The 19,217-nt window shown below is 39.3% G+C and overlaps 1 protein-coding gene across 2 annotated transcripts in view; it reads left to right on the top strand.

The window, feature by feature from the left end:
• CCT6B (chaperonin containing TCP1 subunit 6B) overlaps positions 1–10,322 on the top strand; it is a 32,871-nt gene extending 22,549 nt beyond the window's left edge. For both annotated transcript variants that reach the window (XM_021704283.1, XM_021704282.1), the window contains 4 exons: positions 2,352–2,485; positions 4,378–4,480; positions 9,663–9,735; positions 10,250–10,322. In XM_021704283.1, the coding sequence (XP_021559958.1) occupies positions 2,352–2,485; positions 4,378–4,480; positions 9,663–9,735; positions 10,250–10,322 (383 nt within the window). The remainder of the gene's footprint in view (positions 1–2,351; positions 2,486–4,377; positions 4,481–9,662; positions 9,736–10,249) is intronic.
• Positions 10,323–19,217: the final 8,895 nt, after the last annotated feature.

The raw sequence follows: 19,217 nt of genomic DNA, 5'->3' as shown, positions 1-19,217 counted from the left end.
TTCTGTATATTGTTGGACTTGATTTGCTAAAATAAGGGGTATTTATATATTTTTTGCTTATAATGCCTTTATCTGTTTTTTTTTTTTTTCGGTTAGAATAATGCTGACCTCATAGAATGAGTTAGAAAACATTCTGTCCCTTAAATTTTCTGAAAGTGTTGAATTGTTGTGTAGAATTGGTATTACTTCTTTCTTTACTGTTTGGTGGAATTCGCCAGTAAAGCCATCTGGGCTTGCAGTTTTCTTCATGGGAGAAATTTAAGCTATAATCAATCTTTTTAATAGATACGGGGCTATTCAGGTTATCTTTTTTTTTTTTTTTTTGAGTTTGTGTCTTTCAAGAAATTTGTCTGTTTCATCTGCTGAGAACATCAAACTGCTGCCCATGAGCTAAATCCTGTTTGCTGCCTGTTTTTGATAAATGAAGTTTATGGGGATACAGCTATACCCATTCATTTATGTATTGCCTGTGGCTCTTTTTGTGCTACAATGGCAGGGTTGAAGAGTTACAAAGGAGATGGTATGGCCCACGGAGCCTAAAATACTTAAATCTGGTCTTCTGCAGAAAGTTTGCTAATCCCTGATCTAAGTTTTCAAATTTATTAGCATAAAGTTGTTCATAATATTCCCTTACTATTATACTTTTAATGTCTGCAGTATCTATAGTGATAATTACCTTTTTAATTTCTGACTTTCATTCTATTTTTTAACATTGTTCATGTTTATTTCATTGATTACTGATCCAATTTTTATTATTTTCTTTCATTATTACATTAGGTATCACTTGCTCTTTTCTAGTTCTTAAGGTGGAAGTTGAAGTCATTAGTTTGAGACCTTTCTTCTTTTCTAATGTAGGTGTTTAGTGATATAAGTTTCTTTTTAGGTATTGCTTTAGTAACATCCCACAGATTTGGATGTGTTTTTGCAGAATGGGATCAGGGAAGTTTTTACAGCTACTGGTCTGTTTCTTAAGGTGGGTGGGAGGTACATGAGTACATTTATTTGTGCATTTATTCTTTATACCTTGTATATGTAAATATTCTGTGTATATTCAGTATTTCACAACGAACTTAAAAAAGTTTTTTAAAATTACTTTTTAATTCTGGTATAATTAACGTACAGTGTTATATCACAAGGAACTTTTTAAAAATCTGAATGGGAGGCAAGGATGCAATCACCTTGTGGGTAGACAACTCTTTTGAGCAGTTATGTTGTACAGGGAAGCAGAGGAAAAGGCAAGTAATTAAAAAATGATGTGAGATAAAGGAGAGATTCTTTTTGTGTTGTTTTTGTTTTAAAGATAGGTGATTCCAAAGCAAATTTGTTGATTCAAAGGAGAGTCATAAACTTTATAAAAACCATATCAGCAGGTATCCAAGTTATATCCTGTTGTGAAAATTGATGTTTTTTTAAAAAATTTTATTTATTTATTTTTTATTTATTTGACAGAGAAACAGCGAGAGAGGGAACACAGGCAGGGGGAGAGGGAGTGGGAGAAGCAGGCTTCCCGCTGAGCTGGGAGCCCAATGAGGGGCTCGATCCCAGGACCCTGGGACCATGACCTGAGCCGAAGGCAGACACTTAATGACTGAGCCACCCAGGCGCTCTGAAAATTGATGTTTTTAACCAGAGCTTTTACCTTAGAATAATAAGAACACCTATATTTTTTCCTCAGGTAACAGTTTGGGTTTTGCTTCAGTACAGAAAACAGATACTATAATAAGTCCCAAGAATTCTATACCAAAACAGTGGCCACATTATCTTGGCCTAAAGTTTTTTTCAAATCAGATGCTACAATTAGTTTCCTGTCCCAAAAATTATAAGTAACTACCTTTTAAATGAAGTCATAAAGGGGGGCGCCTGGGTGGCTCAGTCGTTAAGTGTCTGCCTTCGGCTCAGGTCATGATCCCAGGGTCCTGGGATTGAGCCCCGCATCGGGCTCCCTGCTCAGCGGGAAGCCTGCTTCTCCCTCTTCCACTCTCCCTGCTTGTGTTCCCTCTCTCACTGTGTCTCTCTCTGTCAAATAAATAGATCTTTAAAAAAAAATAAAATAAAAAAATAAATGTAGTCATAAAGGAATAAGATGAAGGTGGAAGAAATGTCTACTCTTCAATGAGATAAGCTGCTTATAGCCAGTCTGTACCATGCCTAATTATTTAATGGTGTGTAACTTCAGGATGCTTCATAAGGCATCTGAGTAACCACTGAACTATGCAACCTACTTTATTTCTGTATATATTTAAGTATATTTTAGGTGTTGGCGGTATAATTTAACACACTTGAATAGCTAAGTACTTTTTTCTCTGGTGGTTCTATCTGGCATGCCTTGCCAAATCTTTTCCCTTCAATAGGCTGTGTGGTTCCAGGAGCAGGTGCAGTTGAAGTGGCAATAGCAGAAGCTCTTGTTAATTACAAGCACAGTATAAAAGGAAGAGCTCGTCTTGGAGTCCAAGCTTTTGCTGATGCCCTGCTCATTATTCCTAAGGTACAACTATCCTAATGGCCAAAGAACACTGGCTGGACACAAGGGTGTTGGATTATAAATTGTCCACATTATCTAACAGAGTAGAAAGACAGTTTTTATTTGCATTTCCCCACACAGTTTTTTTTTTTTTTAAAGATTTTATTTATTTATTTGAGAGAGAGAATGAGAGACAGAGAGCACGAGAGGGAAGAGGGTCAGAGGGAGAAGCAGACCCCCGCTGAGCAGGGAGCCCGACGCGGGACTCGATCCCGGGACTCCAGGATCATGACCTGAGCCGAAGGCAGTCGCTTAACCAACTGAGCCACCCAGGAGCCCTCCCCACACAGTTTTAAGATATGTTACAGATAAAGCAGGGAAACCTTTGGATAGTAGCTCAGAATCCTTGTCAGAGTTCCATGAAATAACTAAATTACCCCTTTGCTTATCTCTGAGCACCAAAAGTTGAAGTAAGTCTGGAAATTTCCTTCAAAAATGGTTCATGATTAATCATAATGAAAAAGTTTAGAACTTAAAATTTAACTAGACTTTGGGGTAGATTTTATCTTGGTGGTGGTATCCAAAGTATTATCATCACTTTAAATTGTGGTTAACGAGAACTTCAGGCTGTTTGGCACTGCCAAATAGGAGCGTGCTTTTGTCATTTTCATTTTAATACCTACAAAAGGAGAGAAACCAGATGTTCCCTGTATCGACAGAAGGACAGAGAACTACCATTAAAAGGAATGGTAGTTGTTTGCCTTAATCTGGTTGTGAACCACTTAGAAACACAGAAGACCATGTCAAAGACGTTATTACCATGAATTAAAATACTAAGAACAGTGCTAACAAAGTCTCTTTGTTAATTGCTTTAAAATTATTCATAATTTATGGAATCTTTGAGAATTGGAGATCTATTTTTCTCTTTGCCTGAAACAGCAAAGTCAGTAAGTGATGATCCAGTGGTTGACACAAACTGGTAAGCCTGGTATACAGTGGTGGTTCCTTTTTACTTATCAGCTGTTGGTTTGGTACTACTTGGAAATAAACCTGGTTTGGAGTGCTGCTATCTCCATTCCTGTTGCCACAGGTCAGGACTCTCCTCATGTTGATGAGGGACGCAAAGATCCTGAAAATATGTAGGGTTCCTTTAACAGGTGCCTGGGAAAAGCTAGAAAATGTGTGGCTGAAGGGACGAGAAGAAATAATACCATTCTACTGATTTTCCATTTTTTAAATTATTTTTTAAAGATTTTACTTATTTGAGAGAGGACATGAGAGAGAGAGAGCGAGTGAGCGCAGGTGAGAGCCCAAGTGTAAGCACGCAAGCAGGGAAGAGGGGCAGAGGGAGAAGGAGAAGAGGCTCCCTGCTGAGCAAGGAGCCTGATGTAGGACTTGATCCCAGGACCCTGGGATCATGACCTGAGCCGAAGGCAGATGCTTAACTGACTCAGCCACCCAGTTGCCCCCTAATTTTCCATTTTTAAAAAAGTTTTTATTTATTTATTTGTGTAATCTCTACACCCAGAGTGGGGCTTGAACTCATGACCCTTGATCAAATCACATGCTCTTCCGACTGAGCCAGTCAGGCGCCCGCCCCTCTTTCCATTTTTTAAGAAATCTTTTGCATGGAGGGAAATTAATACAGTGGGGTGGGGATGGGGGACTGTAATGTCCTCAGAATTTACTGTAATATACATAGGGAAAATGTTTAAGTAAATATAAAAACTGCTAGATACATGAAATAATAATTTGATTTAGATTAAGAATGGAATTCTTCAAAAGGAGATGATTACTGTATTACGAATATGTTTTCACAAGACTAGAGAGAAGAGCCTTATTTTTTATATTTGATATTCAAATATGTATGTGAAGATATTTCACACATATATTTATTATTATTTTTATTCTTAAAGGTTCTTGCTCAGAATTCTGGTTTTGACCTGCAGGAAACGCTAGTAAAAGTTCAGGCTGAACATTCAGAATCAAAACAACCTGTTGGCATAGATTTGGATACAGGTAAGAAAGTGAAGAAAAATTAGCTGCTCAGTAAAGAAAGGTTTACTACAGTGACCTAGAACTTATAGTAAGGGAGTGGGGATTTGGGTGACTTTAATATTTAAATTTTGGGTGCCTTTAATTTACTTTTGAACTTTTTTTTTTCTTTACTGAAGTTCTTTTTTAAAAAATTTTTTAATTGTTATGTTAATCACCATACATGACATCATTAGTTTTTTATGTAGTGTTCCATGATTCATTGTTTGTGTATAACACCCAGTGCTCCATGCAGAACGTGCCCTCTTTAATACCCATCACCAGGCTAACCCATCCTCCCACCCCTCTCCCCTCTAGAACCCTCAGTTTGTTTTTCAGAGTCCATCATCTCTCATGGTTCGTCTCCCCCTCCGATTTCCCCCCCTTCATTCTTCCCTCCTGCTATCTTCTTCTTTTTTTTTTTAACATATATTGTATTATCTGTTTCAGAGGTACAGATCTGTGATTCAACAGTCTTGCACAATTCACAGTGCTCACCATAGCACATACCCTCCCCAGTGTCTATCACCCAGCCACCCCATCCCTCCCACCCCCCACCACTCCAGCAACCCTCAATTTGTTTCCTGAGATTAAGAATTCCTCATATCAGTGAGGTCATATGATACATGTCTTTCTCTGATTGACTTATTTCGCTCAGCGTAACACCCTCCAGTTCCATCCATGTCGTTGCAAATGGCAAGATCTCATTCCTTTTGATGTGCATAATATTCCATTGTATATATATATACCACATCTTCTTTATCCATTCATCTGTCGATGGACATCTTGGCTCTTTCCACAGTTTGGCTGTTGTGGACATTGCTGCTATAAACATTGGGGTGCATGTACCCCTTCGGATCCCTACATTTGTATCTTTGGGGTAAATACCCAGTAGTGCAATTGCTGGATCGTAGGGTAGCTCTATTTTCAAATTTTTAAGGAACCTCCATACTGTTTTCCAGAGTGGCTGCACCAGCTGGCATTCCCACCAACAGTGTAGGAGGGTTCCCCTTTCTCCGCATCTCCGCCAACATCTGTCGTTTCCTGACTTGTTAATTTTAGCCATTCTGACTGGTGTGAGGTGATATCTTATTGAGGTTTTGATTTGGGTTTCCCTGATGCTGAGCGATGTTGAGCACTTTTTCATGTGTCTGTTGGCCATTTGGATGTCTTCTTTGGAAAAATATCTGTTCATGTTTTCTGCCCATTTCTTGATTGGATTCTTTGTTCTTTGGGTGCTGAGTTTAAGGAGTTCTTTATAGATTTTGGATATTAGCCCTTTATCTGATATGTCATTTGCAAATATCTTCTCCCATTCTGTCGGTTGTCTTTTGGTTTTGTTGACTGTTTCTTTTGCTGTGCCAAAGCTTTTTATCTTGATGAAGTCCCAATAGTTCATTTTTGTCCTTGCTTCCCTTGCCTTTGGCAATGTTTCTAGGAAGAAGTTGCTGCGGCTGAGGTCGAAGAGGTTGCTGCCTGTGTTCTCCTTTAGGATTTTGATGGACTCCTTTCTCATATTGAGGTCTTTCAAGCATTTGGAGTCTATTTTTGTGTGTGGTGTAAGGAAATGGTCCAGTTTCATTCTTCTGCATGTGGCTGTCCAATTTTCCCAACACCATTTGTTGAAGAGACTGTCTTTGTTCCATTGGACATTCTTTCCTGCTTTGTTGAAGATGAGTTGACCATAGAGTTGAGGGTCCATTTCTGGGCTCTCTATTCTGTTCCATTGATTGATGTGTCTGTTTTTGTGCCAGTACCATACAGTCTTGATGATGACAGCTTTGTAATAGAGCTGGAAATCCGGAATTGTGATGCTGCTAGCTTTGCTTTTCTTTTTCAACATTCTTCTGGCTATTCGGGGTCTTTTCTGGTTCCATACAAATTTTAGGATTATTTGTTCCATTTCTTTGAAAAAAGTTGATGATATTTTGATGGGGATTGCATTGAATGTGTAGATTGCTCTAGGTAGCATTGACATCTTCACAATATTTGTTCTTCCAATCCATGGGCATGGAATGTTTTTCCATTTCTTTGTGTCTTCCTCAATTTCTTTCATGAGTATTTTATAGTTTTCTGAGTACAGATCCTTTGCCTCTTTGGTTAGATTTATTCCTAGGTATCTGATGGTTTTGGGTGCAATTGTAAATGGGATCGACTCCTTAATTTCTTTCTTCTGTCTTGTTGTTGGTGTATAGGAATGCCACTGATTTCTTTGCATTGATTTTATATCATACCACTTGACTGAATTCCTGTATGAGTTCTAGCAGTTTTGGGGTGGAGTCTTTTGGGTTTTCCACATAAAGTATCATATCATCTGCAAAGAGTGAGAGTTTGACTTCTTCTTTGCCGATTTGGATGCCTTTGATTTCTTTTTGTTGTCTGATTGCTGTGGCTAGGACTTCTAGTACTATGTTGAATAGCAGTGGTGATAGTGGACATCCCTGCTGCGTTCCTGACCTTAGGGGGAAAGCTCTCAGTTTTTTCCCATTGAGAATGATATTCACTGTGGGTTTTTCATAGATGGCTTTTATGATTTTGAGGTATGTACCCTCTATCCTTATACTCTGAAGAGTTTTGATCAAGAAAGGATGCTGTACTTTGTCAAATGCTTTTTCTGCATCTATTGAGAAGATCATATGATTCTTGTTCTTTCTTCTGTTAATGTATTGTATCACATTGATTGATTTGCGAATGTTGAACCAACCTTGCGGCCCAGGGATAAATCCCACTTGGTCGTGGTGAATAATCCTTTTAATGTACTGTTGGATCCTATTGGCTAGTATTTTGGGGAGAATTTTTGCATCCATGTTCATCAAGGATATTGGTCTGTAATTCTCCTTTTTGATGGGGTCTTTGTCTGGTTTGGGGATCAAGGTAATGGTGGCCTCATAAAACGAGTTTGGAAGTTTTCCTTCCATTTCTATTTTTTGGAACAGTTTCAGAAGAATGGGTATTAATTCTTCTTGAAATGTTTGGTAGAATTCCCCTGGGAAGCCATCTGGCCCTGGGCTTTTGTTTGTTGGGAGATTTTTGATGACTGCTTCAATTTCCTTAGTGGTTATAGGTCTGTTCAGGTTTTCTATTTCTTCCTGGTTCAGTTTTGGTAGTTGATACATCTCTAGGAATGCATCCATTTCTTCCAGGTTATCTAATTTGTTGGCATAGAGTTGGTCATAATATGTTCTTATAATTGTTTGTATTTCCTTGGTGTGGGTTGTGATCTCTCCTCTTTCATTCATGATTTTGTTGATTTGGGTCATTTTTCTTTTTGATAAGTCTGGCCAGGGGTTTATCAATCTTGTTAATTCTTTCAAAGAACCAGCTCCTAGTTTCGTTGATCTGTTCTACTGTTCTTTTGATTTCTATTTCATTGATTTCTGCTCTGATCTTTATTATTTCTCTTCTCCTGTTGGGTTTAGGCTGTATTTGCTGTTCTTTCTCCAGCTCCTTTAGGTATAGGGTTAGGTTGTGTACTTGAGACCTTTCTTGTTTCTTTTTTTTTTTTTGTTTTTTTTTTTTTTTTATTAAGATTTTATTTATTTATTTGAGAGAGAGAGAGAATGAGAGACAGAGAGCACGAGAGGGAAGAGGGTCAGAGGGAGAAGCAGACCCCCCGCTGAGCAGGGAGCCCGATGCGGGACTCGATCCCGGGACTCCAGGATCATGACCTGAGCCGAAGGCAGTCGCTTAACCAACTGAGCCACCCAGGCGCCCCGAGACCTTTCTTGTTTCTTGAGAAAGGCTTGTATTGCTATATACTTTCCTCTTAGGACTGCCTTTGCTGTATCCCAAAGATTTTGAACAGTTGTGTTTTCATTTTCATTGGTTTCCATGAATTTTTTAAATTCTTCTTTAATTTCCTGGTTGTTGCATTCATTTTTTAGTTTTACTTTTGAACTTCTTAAAAGAAAATATTTATTCTTTTAGGAAATAGTTTTTGAGTGTTTGTTATTTGACTCTTGAGATTCACAAAGAAACTTCTAAGCTTATATTATCACAGGGAAGGATAGGCAGTAAATAATAACCTTAACAGATAAGTTCCCTGAACATTTAAGGAGTAATAAATTCTATGAAAAAATAAAGGAACCCTATAAGGATGACTGTGAATGCTAGCATGAGGTGCGGGGAGGGGGTTGCAATTTTTTTTTTAGAATTTTTTTATTGTTATGTTAATCCCCAACATCATTAGTTTTAGATGTAGTGTTCCATGATTCAGGGGGTTGCAATTTAAAGAGAAAGGTGGGCAGGGTAGACCTCATTGAGAATATGTCTATAGAAAATAATCAAAGGAAGTAAGGAAGTAGCCATGTTAGGGAACTGAGGAAAGACTATCCTGGGCAGAGGGAGCAGCCAGTGGAAAAGTCAGTGTCTGAAGCTTTTGAAGAGGAGGAAGGAGATGAGAGAGGTAGTAGAAAGATCATGCAGGGTGTGGGGGCCAATCCAAGGACTTTGACTTTTACTGCAGTGGAACAGGGAGCAATTTTTGGCAGAGGTGTGACATGGCCTAATTATGTTTAAAAGGATCACTCTGGCTATTCTGTGGAGAGGAGTCCACTGAACAACTGGAATGGCCATTAACTGCATCAGAGAACTGTGGGTAGAGCAGTTTGTCATGGAGGGAAGGTCAGTGCTGAGGTTTGGCCAAGTTAAATTCAAAGTGTCTGTAGACTTTCAAGTGAAATAGACAGTTGGAAGTATGAGTCTGGAGCTCAAGAAAGAGCTCTGGGTTGGAGATAAAAACAAGAGTCTTCAGAGTGTATATGGTTTATATCCATAAGACCGGATGGTACCTGGGGAGTGAGTGTAGAGAGAGAAGAAAAGAACCCAGGACTAAGTCATTGGCTACTCCAGAATTAAGAGCTCTGGGAAGAAGAGGAAGAACCAGGAAAGTCAACAGAAAAGTTGCCACTAATGCAAGAGAAAAAACGAGGCTGAGCGTGGTGTCCTGGAAGACAGGTGAAGAAAGACTAGTCAGGAGGCCATGTTAAGTGTTGCTGATCCACAAGGCCTGAGAACTGACCCCTGGATTGGATTTGATAACATGGGGTCATTGTGACCTGGACACTAGTAGTTCTGCTGGTATATTAAACACTGTTAGAATATATAACCAGTATTAACAGAATATATCAAGATTGTAGTGTTAAAATAGTTTGTTTTTACTTTGCAGGTGAGCCCATGGTAGCAGCAGATGCAGGAGTTTGGGATAATTATTGTGTGAAAAAACAACTTCTTCACTCTTGGTAAATTCATATTAATAAAAAGAGAAAGACTGTTAGGGACATAATCAGTAACTTTAAAACTTGTCTATTGTTTTTGCCACTCTTGTGAAAAATGGTTAAGTGTATGAAAAGGCATGGTATCCAGTTACTAACGCTAGCTTCTGTCATTTTATAGTCCTTTTTCCGTTTTGATTCTAGCAGTGTGAGATACAGGAAATGTTTATCTTACTGCTTATTTGAGGGGGAAGGGAAAGAAGGAAGTTTACTGAAATTGTACCATGTGCATAGCAGGGAAAAGCAAATGATGTGCTAAGAATGAGCTCAGATTTGCTGGTATATAAAATCAAATTTTTATCAGCAGAGGAGTTGAAATTATAATACAAGGGGTGATATTTGCATTTACAATAGCTTCGTCTCATAATATCTCATATAACATCATTAAAGAACAAAGTACTTTTAGTAGCTGGAGATTGCTGGGGGGGAAAGATGAGAGTGGGTTGGTAGGCTTTACTCACCCTGTTATCTTTTTCTTCAGCACGGTGATTGCCACCAACATTCTCCTGGTTGATGAAATTATGCGAGCTGGTATGTCTTCTCTTAAAGGATGATTGAGTTCAAAATCAACTCTTACAGAAGCTGAGATTTAGTGCATTTACATCAACTACCATTATATAGCCTGAGCCATTCTTAATTTTTGCACAATAAAAGCAGTTTATATTTGTTGGCCTTAGCAGTCTCAATAATACTTCATCAAGGTATAAAGAACATGAGAAGTACTTTCACAGTAAAGGAATAATAATCAAAATATTTTTCCTTAAGAGTTCTAACTTTGGAGCTCCTGGTTGGCTCAGTTGGAAGAGCATGTGACTCTTGATCTTGGGGTCATGAGTTTGAGCCCTACATTGGGGGTAGAGATTACTTAAATGATAAGTATAAGAGAAAAAGAGTTCTAACTTCCTATCCTTTATTGTATGTGTAATATGAAATAATAAATATTTATTTGGTTTTCATCCCCAGTTCCTGGCATGAGCTTTTAAAACTTTTGTAGTTTCCTGAGTAACAGGGGTGATAGGAGCATTTTTTTGGTTATAATATTTGGTCTTAGTTTCTGCTTCCAGCCATAAGAGCTTCTAGGACTATTGGAATCTCCGGAACTAATGAGTGTCTTTCTGTATGCTAATTAGTGACTGTTGATGGGCCCTTAGGAGGGCACCTGGGTGCCAGAGGAACCAACCTTGTGGTTAGAGGTTTAGAACTTTCAGCCTCTCCCTGCATCTCCCACTCTACCCCTCTACCTCTAGGGTAGGTAGAGGGGCTGGAGGTTGAGTTACTAATAAGTCATGGCTATGTGATGAAACCTCCATAAAAATTTCTAAACTATGGGATTCATTGACCTTCCAGGTTGGTGAACACATCCATGTGCCAGGAGAGTTGGCCCAATCAAACCCCCCTGGGACAGAAACTCCTATATCTGGGAACCTTCTGGACTCGCACTATGTACGTCTTCATTAGGTTGTTCATTTTTATCCTTTATAATGCCCTTTATAATAAGCTGCTAAATGTGTTTCCATGAGTTCTGTGAGCTGCTGTAGCAAATGATTGAACGTGAGGAGGGGGCCATGGGAACCCCTGATTTGTAGCCCAGTTGGATAGAAGTGTGAGTAACATGGGTACCCACTACTTGCAATTGGTGGGGCAGTCTTGTGGGACTCAGCCCTTCATCTGTGGGGTCTGCTCTGCCTCCAGGTAGTCAGATTGTAGAACACCCACTTGCTGTCTGGAGAGTTGGAGAATTAGTTGGCATACGGAACCCCCACACACATTTGGTGTCAGAAGTGTTGTGAGTAGGGGAAGCAGTGTTCCCTTAGTAGGCTACTGCTGTTTTCATAAAATAGAATCTATTGGGATTCTTAGACCTTTGGACAACTTTCAGTGAATAAAATATAGAGCACAGGTTTTGAGTATGCAAGTCGGTCTCCAGTTTAACTTCTTACCACCACTCATTCCTCTTATAAATATGACATTACTTTGTGATTATAACTTTGGGTTTCATTGAGACCTGACAGTTTATTTCGCATATAATGTATTATATTTTATCTGGCTCTTTGGTATATATGATTAGAAATGTACACTTCTGTGCTAGCTCTCTGACCAGGTGGTTAAATGGAGCAGGTCTCATTTAGAATGTGGGGGTGGGGGGGTGGGGGGGAGGCAGTGTTGGCACCAGCCCTGGGAAATAATTGTTTTTGGCTTTGAATGCAGCTCTTCTGTATCAGTATTATAGCAATAGCTTTCTTGTTTGCAACACTGGAATTAATCTGTTGTACTCTTTATTATCATTAGGCTGCTTGTAGTTAATTTCTTTCCATGGATGCAAGTTGGTAAGAGATTAAAATAAGGCAGGTGCATTTAATGGAACTTTGGCCTGTTAGTGCATAAGGAGGTTTATTTAACCATTTCTGGCCTTAGTTGAAAACCTATACTTTTATACCCATTTTCCCCCTGACTTGATATGTTGTCAACATCTTTCCAAGTTAATAACCATGCTTTTGAGCTATAATTTTTTGGGGGTGGTTACATGACATTTGATTGTATGGCTGTTCTGTGATTTATTTAATTCTGTTTTCAAATTTTTTTCCCATTGAAAACAAACATCTCCCTTTTTAGCTTCTGTTCTTGTTTTATAGGATAGGCCTTTTAAGATGTGCATATCATGCATACTGTCAGACTTTTTTCTACATAAAATGTTTAAATTATGAAATATTTTAAATATACCAGAGGACAAAAAAAAAATACAAACCACCTAGCTTTAACAAATAGTAACATTTTGTCATGTTTGCTTCAGAGTTTCTTTGTTGTTAAATTGCCACCCTTCCCCACCCACACCCCATCGTATGCTTTTCCTACCCTTTCTCCCTAGAAAAAGACTGCCTAGGGGTAGTCTTTGATCTTTGATATATATCATCCCCATACACTTAAAAAAAACCTTTTCATATGTATGCATATGCCTGTAGCAATGTAAAATTATTCTTTTTGGGTTTTTAAAATGTAGAGAAAGTATGTACTTTTTCTTTTATTTCCTACTTGACATATGGTTTTGAGATTTATCCATTCATTCATTTTAGCTGTTTTTGAGTATGCCAGTGTATTTCTATACTATAATATATTGATCCATCAATGGACCTTTGGTTATTTCTAATTTTACATCATTTTAAACACCACAGCATTGAATTTCTGTGCACATGTCTCTTTGGGCACATTTATGAGAGTGTTTCTAGAGATTATACCTAGGAATGGAATGGCTTGGGTTTAGCATTCCTTATCTTTATATTTACGAAGCGATTATACCAGTTGACATTCTCCCCTGCAATGTATAAAACTATTGTTCCATGCCCCTGCAACTTTACTAAGTCTTAGTATTTTTAAAGTTTTAATTTTTGCCCATCTGAAGGGTATAAAATTATAGCTCATCTTAAGCAATTGCCTTGATTACCAGTGTAATTGAACATATTTTCATAAATCTGTTGGTCATTTTCCGTTCTACGAAATTGCCTGCTCACATTGTTTTTTTTTTTTTTTAAAGATTTTATTTATTTATTTGAGAGAGAGAGAGAGAGAAAGCACATGAGAGGGGGGAGGGTCAGAGGGAGAAGCAGACTCCCTGCCGAGCAGGGAGCCCGATGCGGGACTTGATCCCGGGACTCCAGGATCATGACCTGAGCCGAAGGCAGTCGCTTAACCAACTGAGCCACCCAGGCGCCCACCTACTCACATTGTTGACCATGTTTTTCATTGGATTTGTCTTTCAGATTGGTATATGTGGGGCTCTATCTCTGTTTGTCTCTCTCTCTGTGTTTTACAATATTTTCTCCCAGCCTGAGGCCTTCTCACCTTTGCAAAGTACACAGAAGAATTTGATACACATATTTTTATCTTATAGACTGAAATTTGTCACTTTTTTCTTTTCATTTTTTTGGTGTCTCTACAAAAATTCTTCTCTACTTCAATAATAAAGATTTTAAAAATATTTTATGAGTTTTCAGATTTTATCCCATTTAGGCCTTTAATTCATCTGGAATTTATTTTTGTGTATAGTGTGTGTTGTGGATCGAATTTTTTCCCCCCACAATGCCAACCAAGTGTTCTCAGACTGGCTAATTTATGTTATCACCTCTATAATATATTGCATTCCCTTAGATTGATCAAATTTTAAAACTTGCATTTGTTTCTGGTTTAAATATTTTGTTCCCTTGGTCTGGTAGATTGTTATTATAATAATATTGCTTTAATTCTTAAAACTTTATAAAAAAGTTTTGATATGTGGTAGGATGGTCCCCCAACCCCTTCTTTATTTTCTTCAAAATTGTTTTGGCTATTCCTGGATCTCATCCTTTCCTTCTTCCATGTGAATTTTAGGATCAGCTTGTTGAGTTGTGTTTTGATTAAAATTGCAATAATTTTATAGGTGATTTCAGGATGAAATGAATATATAACTATAAATACACACCTCTTACTCATAAATATTTACTATCCCTTCATTTATATCTTACTAAGTGCTTCAGTTGTTTTATTTTTATTTATTTATTTAAAAGATTTTATGTATTTATTTCGAGGGAGAGAGTGTGAGCGGGGGGAGTGGCAGAGGGAGAGGAAGAAAGAGAATCTCAAGCCCACTCCATGCTGAGCATGGAGCCCGATAGGGGCTTGATTCCATGATGGTGAGATCATGACCTGAGCCAAAATGAAGAGTTGGACGTTTAACTGACTGAGTCACCCACCCGCCCCAGTGCTTCAGTTGTTTTAGATTAGTAAATGTTTTGTTTTCAATAAAGCTTTAGATGTTTCCTATAAAAATGCATTGCATCTTTGGCTATATTTATTCCTATGTGTTTTGGAAGCGATTATGAAGAGGATATTTTATAAAAATTGTACTTTTTAATTGTTTGTCACTGTACTGTAGGCCCTTTATGGAGTCTTCATATTGGCTTTTGTATTCCACACCTTGCCAAACTCTCTTATTAGTGCAGTAGTTTTTCTGTAGCTATACAGGGATAAGTCTGTTCCTACTTTTTTTTTTTTTTTTTTAAGATTTATTTATTTGAGAAAGAGAGCATGAGTGGGGAGGGACCTCAGGAGAGGGAGAGAGAGAATCCTCAAGCAGACTGTTCGCTGAGCTGGGAACCTGATGTGGGGCTCAGTTCCAGGACCCTGTGCCAAAATCAAGAGCTGGCCACTTAACTGACTGAGCCACCCAGGTGCCCCATCAGGTAGCATAAATTCTTCATCTGTGCCTGAGCATGGTGCAGACTTTGGGCTTCAATTTCTTGAAGGAGCCCTGAGCAGAGCAAGTTTCCTTATTGCTTTATTGTTTCACTTGGTAAGTGGGTAGAGTTTGTCTAGCATCATGGAGAGGTGGCGTTTCCAAGGCTCTTCTTTCATTTAGGGGTCTTCAATGGTAGCCTTGTTTCTGTGTGGGCATTAAAAACTTGACACCTAAACTAGATCTTATTTTCCTGGGCTTCTACCATTCACCTTTAGAGTTTATCACTCTGTTTGGGTTTCCTCGTGAGGAAAATCTCCCTCTCTTTTAAGTTCAGTATAGTTTTTTTTAAAGATTTTATTTCTTTATTTGATAGAGACAGAGATAGAGCCAGAGAGCACAAGAGGGGGGAGTGGCAGAGAGAGAGGGAGAAGCAGGTTCCCCGCTGAGCAGGGAGCCTGACAGGACTCGATCCCAGGACCCTGGGACCATGACCTGAGCCAAAGGCAGACACTTAACCAACTGAGCCACCCAGGCGCCCCTGTAGAGTAGTCAACTTTTAAGTATGCAAAAAAATTCATGGCAATTCCCTTAAAAATAAAAAAAAGACTTTATTCCAAGTTTGTTTCATAAACCCCTCAGTTTCAATTAAAGTTTCATGAGCCAAGAATCATTATCCCCCTGTCTGCCATTCTATCAGTTTGTTTCTTACCTATCTTTTTTTTTTACAGTCCCTTCCATAACAATAACTCTGTCTTTGAGATCACTTTATTGGTACCATCACTATTGCTTTATGTTTTGATCCTTTCTGATAGTCATACATTACTATCCTCCCGGCCTCCCACAAAACCACTGCCATCCCATGGTTTTGGCTCTTGAACATAATTCAGTTTAATATCTCTAAGTATTAAGGTCTTGTAACAATCCATTCACTCTTCCTTTACAGCTGCCTATATAATTGTCAGAGAGATCTAGGGGAACAGGAATACAATCATTAAGGACATCCCCAGTAGCTCTGTAAATAGACTTACTTTCCTTATCCTATTCTAGATTGAGGTCTTTAAGCTTATCAGCGAGGAAATCAAGTGCCTCATGAATTAATCTTCAGTCATACTTCTCCTAGCCAGATCTTTAGGCTATACAGAAAGGGACAGAAATGGGAAACTGGAAGATCAGTGTTTTAGAGTTTAGAAGATCAGTGATTCAGTGCTTTAGTGAAAAACAAACATGCTGCTAAGCTATTTCTAAAGATTGCCTTGCACCATAGACTTGATTATGGATTATTTTTTTAAAGATTTTATTTATTTATTTGACAGAGAGAGAGAGCGCGAGAGAACAAGCAGGGGGTGCAGGAGAGGGAGAAGCAGGCTCTCCGCTGAGCAGGGAGCCCGACGCGGGGCTCGATCCCAGGACCCTGGGATCATGACCTGAACTGAAACCAAGAGTCGGACGCTTAACCAACTGCACCACCCAGGAGCCCTAATATTATTAGCCTTTCTTTAAAAAGGAGACTTGAGCATCTGAGTTGGAACCTTTACTGAGGGGGCATTATATTTGAGGACCGAGAGAGAAGTGCCGGAGTGCGGATATTCCCCCAGAGCCTACAGGCGGTAAGGATGGTTTTCCCATGACCAGATTTGCTGTCTTCTCCATGCTCAGTAGAGTTCTTGATGGACAGAACTTAGCTGATGACAGTCACAATGAGCATGAGCAATGACTGCCGTTTCCTTCCTTCTGAGACTTTCTCAACATTTCTCAGTTGCTTAGTCCCAGAATCAGCTGGCATAGCCCTGTGTCTGCTCATTGCCTGGGTTAGGATGGAGCCAAGTGTCTTGTTGGACAAATAGCCTGTGGGCCTATATCTGGCTCCTGCCCATGCCTTGGAGATAAATCTAGATGCAGAGGTTAAAGAACAGGTTTGGGCCATATGCTTGCCTGGCAGGTACTTCACAAAAAACTCAAGATGCATAGGGTAAGGCTGCAAAAGCAGTGAGCTTGAAATAGCTTTCTACCTCCTGTGGCTAAAATTCCAATATTAGCACTTAATTGTTTTTATTAAGCATTCTCTGCTTTCTGGGTTTTTGTTTGAAATGCAAGTGTGCAGAAAAGAGTTAACATAGCAGGCCTGATTCCTGTCCTTTGAAAGGCCTGCTTCTAGGGTTGGTTTCTGGTTGGCATCTGGTCACTTGGATTTTGGGAGTGTTCCCACTACCCTGGCTGATAAGAGTGGCTCACTGTGCCTCAGCTAACCTGTCAACAGTATGGTTTGTGCTGAACATTTGCTTTCTTTCTGGGAGTCTGGAACTTGGGTTTATGTCAGGCATGGGGTCCCGATGTGACCAGCCTCCAAGAAAAACCCTGGGTGCTGAGTCTCTAATGTCCTTTCTTGGTTGGGAGCATTTCATATGTTACAGTTTCTCGGTGCAGGAATTCAGAGCATCCTGTGTGACTCCACTGGGAGAGGGCCTTTAAAAACTCGCACTTGGCTTCTTTTGCTGATTTTGCTTTGTATTCTTTTTCTGTAATAAGTTATAGCCACAAGTATGACTGTATACTGAGTCCTTTGAATCTTCCTAGTGAATCATTGAACTTGGGGGTGGTCTTGGGGTCCCCCAACACAACAATATTCCTGATATCACAAGAAAACTACAGAACAATATCTGAGCAAAAATCCTCAATGAAATAATAGCGAGCTGAATCCAGTATCTTAAGATTATATACTATGTCCAAGTGGGATTTATCCCAGGAATGAAAAGTTGTTCTTACATTAAAAAATCAATTAATGTAGTATACCATATTATAGAATAAAGGACAATACCCATACAATTATCTCAATATACACACACAAGAAAAATCACTTACAAGTTTCATGATACAACTCAATAAACTTAGAGTAGAAGGAAACTCCCCTGATAAAGGCCATCTATGAAAAGATGTGGTGAAAGCCTGAATGCTTTCCACCTAAGATCAGGAATAAAACAAAGATGTCCACTCGTACTTCTTTGATTTAACAGTGTTAGAGGAAGAACTGTGTTCACAGACAGCATTATCTGGTCTCTAGAAACTCTAAGGAATTAGTAAACACAAGTTGTCCTTAGAGAAGAGCACATTGTCAAGTTTGCATGAGAATGAGTGTAGGGGACTTTCTACCCAGAGTCCTGAAAGAGCCTGGCAACTTGGGACTTGGAGACTTGGAGACAGAGGAGGTGTTGAATGGGAAATTCACAATCTGCCCGCTGCCTGGTATGTGGTTAATTGATCTACTAGAGTGCATAGTTAACTAGGAAGACAGTCTGCTCTGATGTGTATCCCTAAGACAAGAGCAGGGAATGTAGGGGTTGTCGGCTTATTTAAAATTCTGCTGTAATGCCTGTCTGTGCCTTCTCATGAATTACTGAGCGTGAACAGGGCTCTTACCAAAGGGACGGGAGGGCATGACTTTTGGAACCAGACAGATTCAACTTTGAATCCTACTTTCCCTTACTTAGCTGTGGGATTTGGGACCATGCCTCAGCCTCAGTTTCCAAATGGGGATGATGGTAATAACTACTGTATCTGTTAAGACATGCATTTGACTGCCAGCAACTGAGATGAGGAATAATAATAATTTAAGCGATAAAGAAGTTTATTACTCACTCGTGTTCAGAGGCAGGGAGATCTGGCTTGTATAGTGGTTCCTCAGTATCATCGGGGACCCGGGACCCTAATTTTTTTGTTCCACAATTCTGAACATAAGATTTCCGTCCTCAGAGTTGCCTTTATGATCCATGATGTCTGTTGGAACTTCAGCCATCATAACTGAGTTTCAGGCAGGAAGCAGGAGAAAGGGCCCACCTCAGGAGTCTCTTCAATTTAAGGATCTTTTCCAGAAGTCCCACACAATGGATTCTTCGACATTTCGTTGGCTACAGTTTAGTCTTATGGCTATACCTAATTGCAATAGAGACTTTAAAATGTGGTCTTTAGTTAGGCTCATTGACACTCTTGATAAAATCAGAGTTCTCATGCTGTAGAAGTAGGGAAGTGTGGCATGGGATAGGCAAAGCAGTCCCAGCCCCATCTACCTTGCTGAGCTGGCTGATGGAAGGGCTCTGTGATGTCATGCACAAAAAAGTCAAGCACAGAGCAGGAGCTCATGAGTGTTCTTCCCCACCCCACCCCCTGGCTCTCACTAGCTGTAGCCAGGAATAAGATGAATTTCCTTAGGGGGCTGAGTAGAGGATGTAGGTGACAAGGGCACTAA

The sequence above is a fragment of the Neomonachus schauinslandi genome, chromosome 15, assembly GCF_002201575.2.
Source record: "Neomonachus schauinslandi chromosome 15, ASM220157v2, whole genome shotgun sequence".
Taxonomy (NCBI): Eukaryota; Metazoa; Chordata; class Mammalia; order Carnivora; family Phocidae; genus Neomonachus; species Neomonachus schauinslandi.
This window is presented reverse-complemented; position numbering and strand designations above follow the sequence as displayed.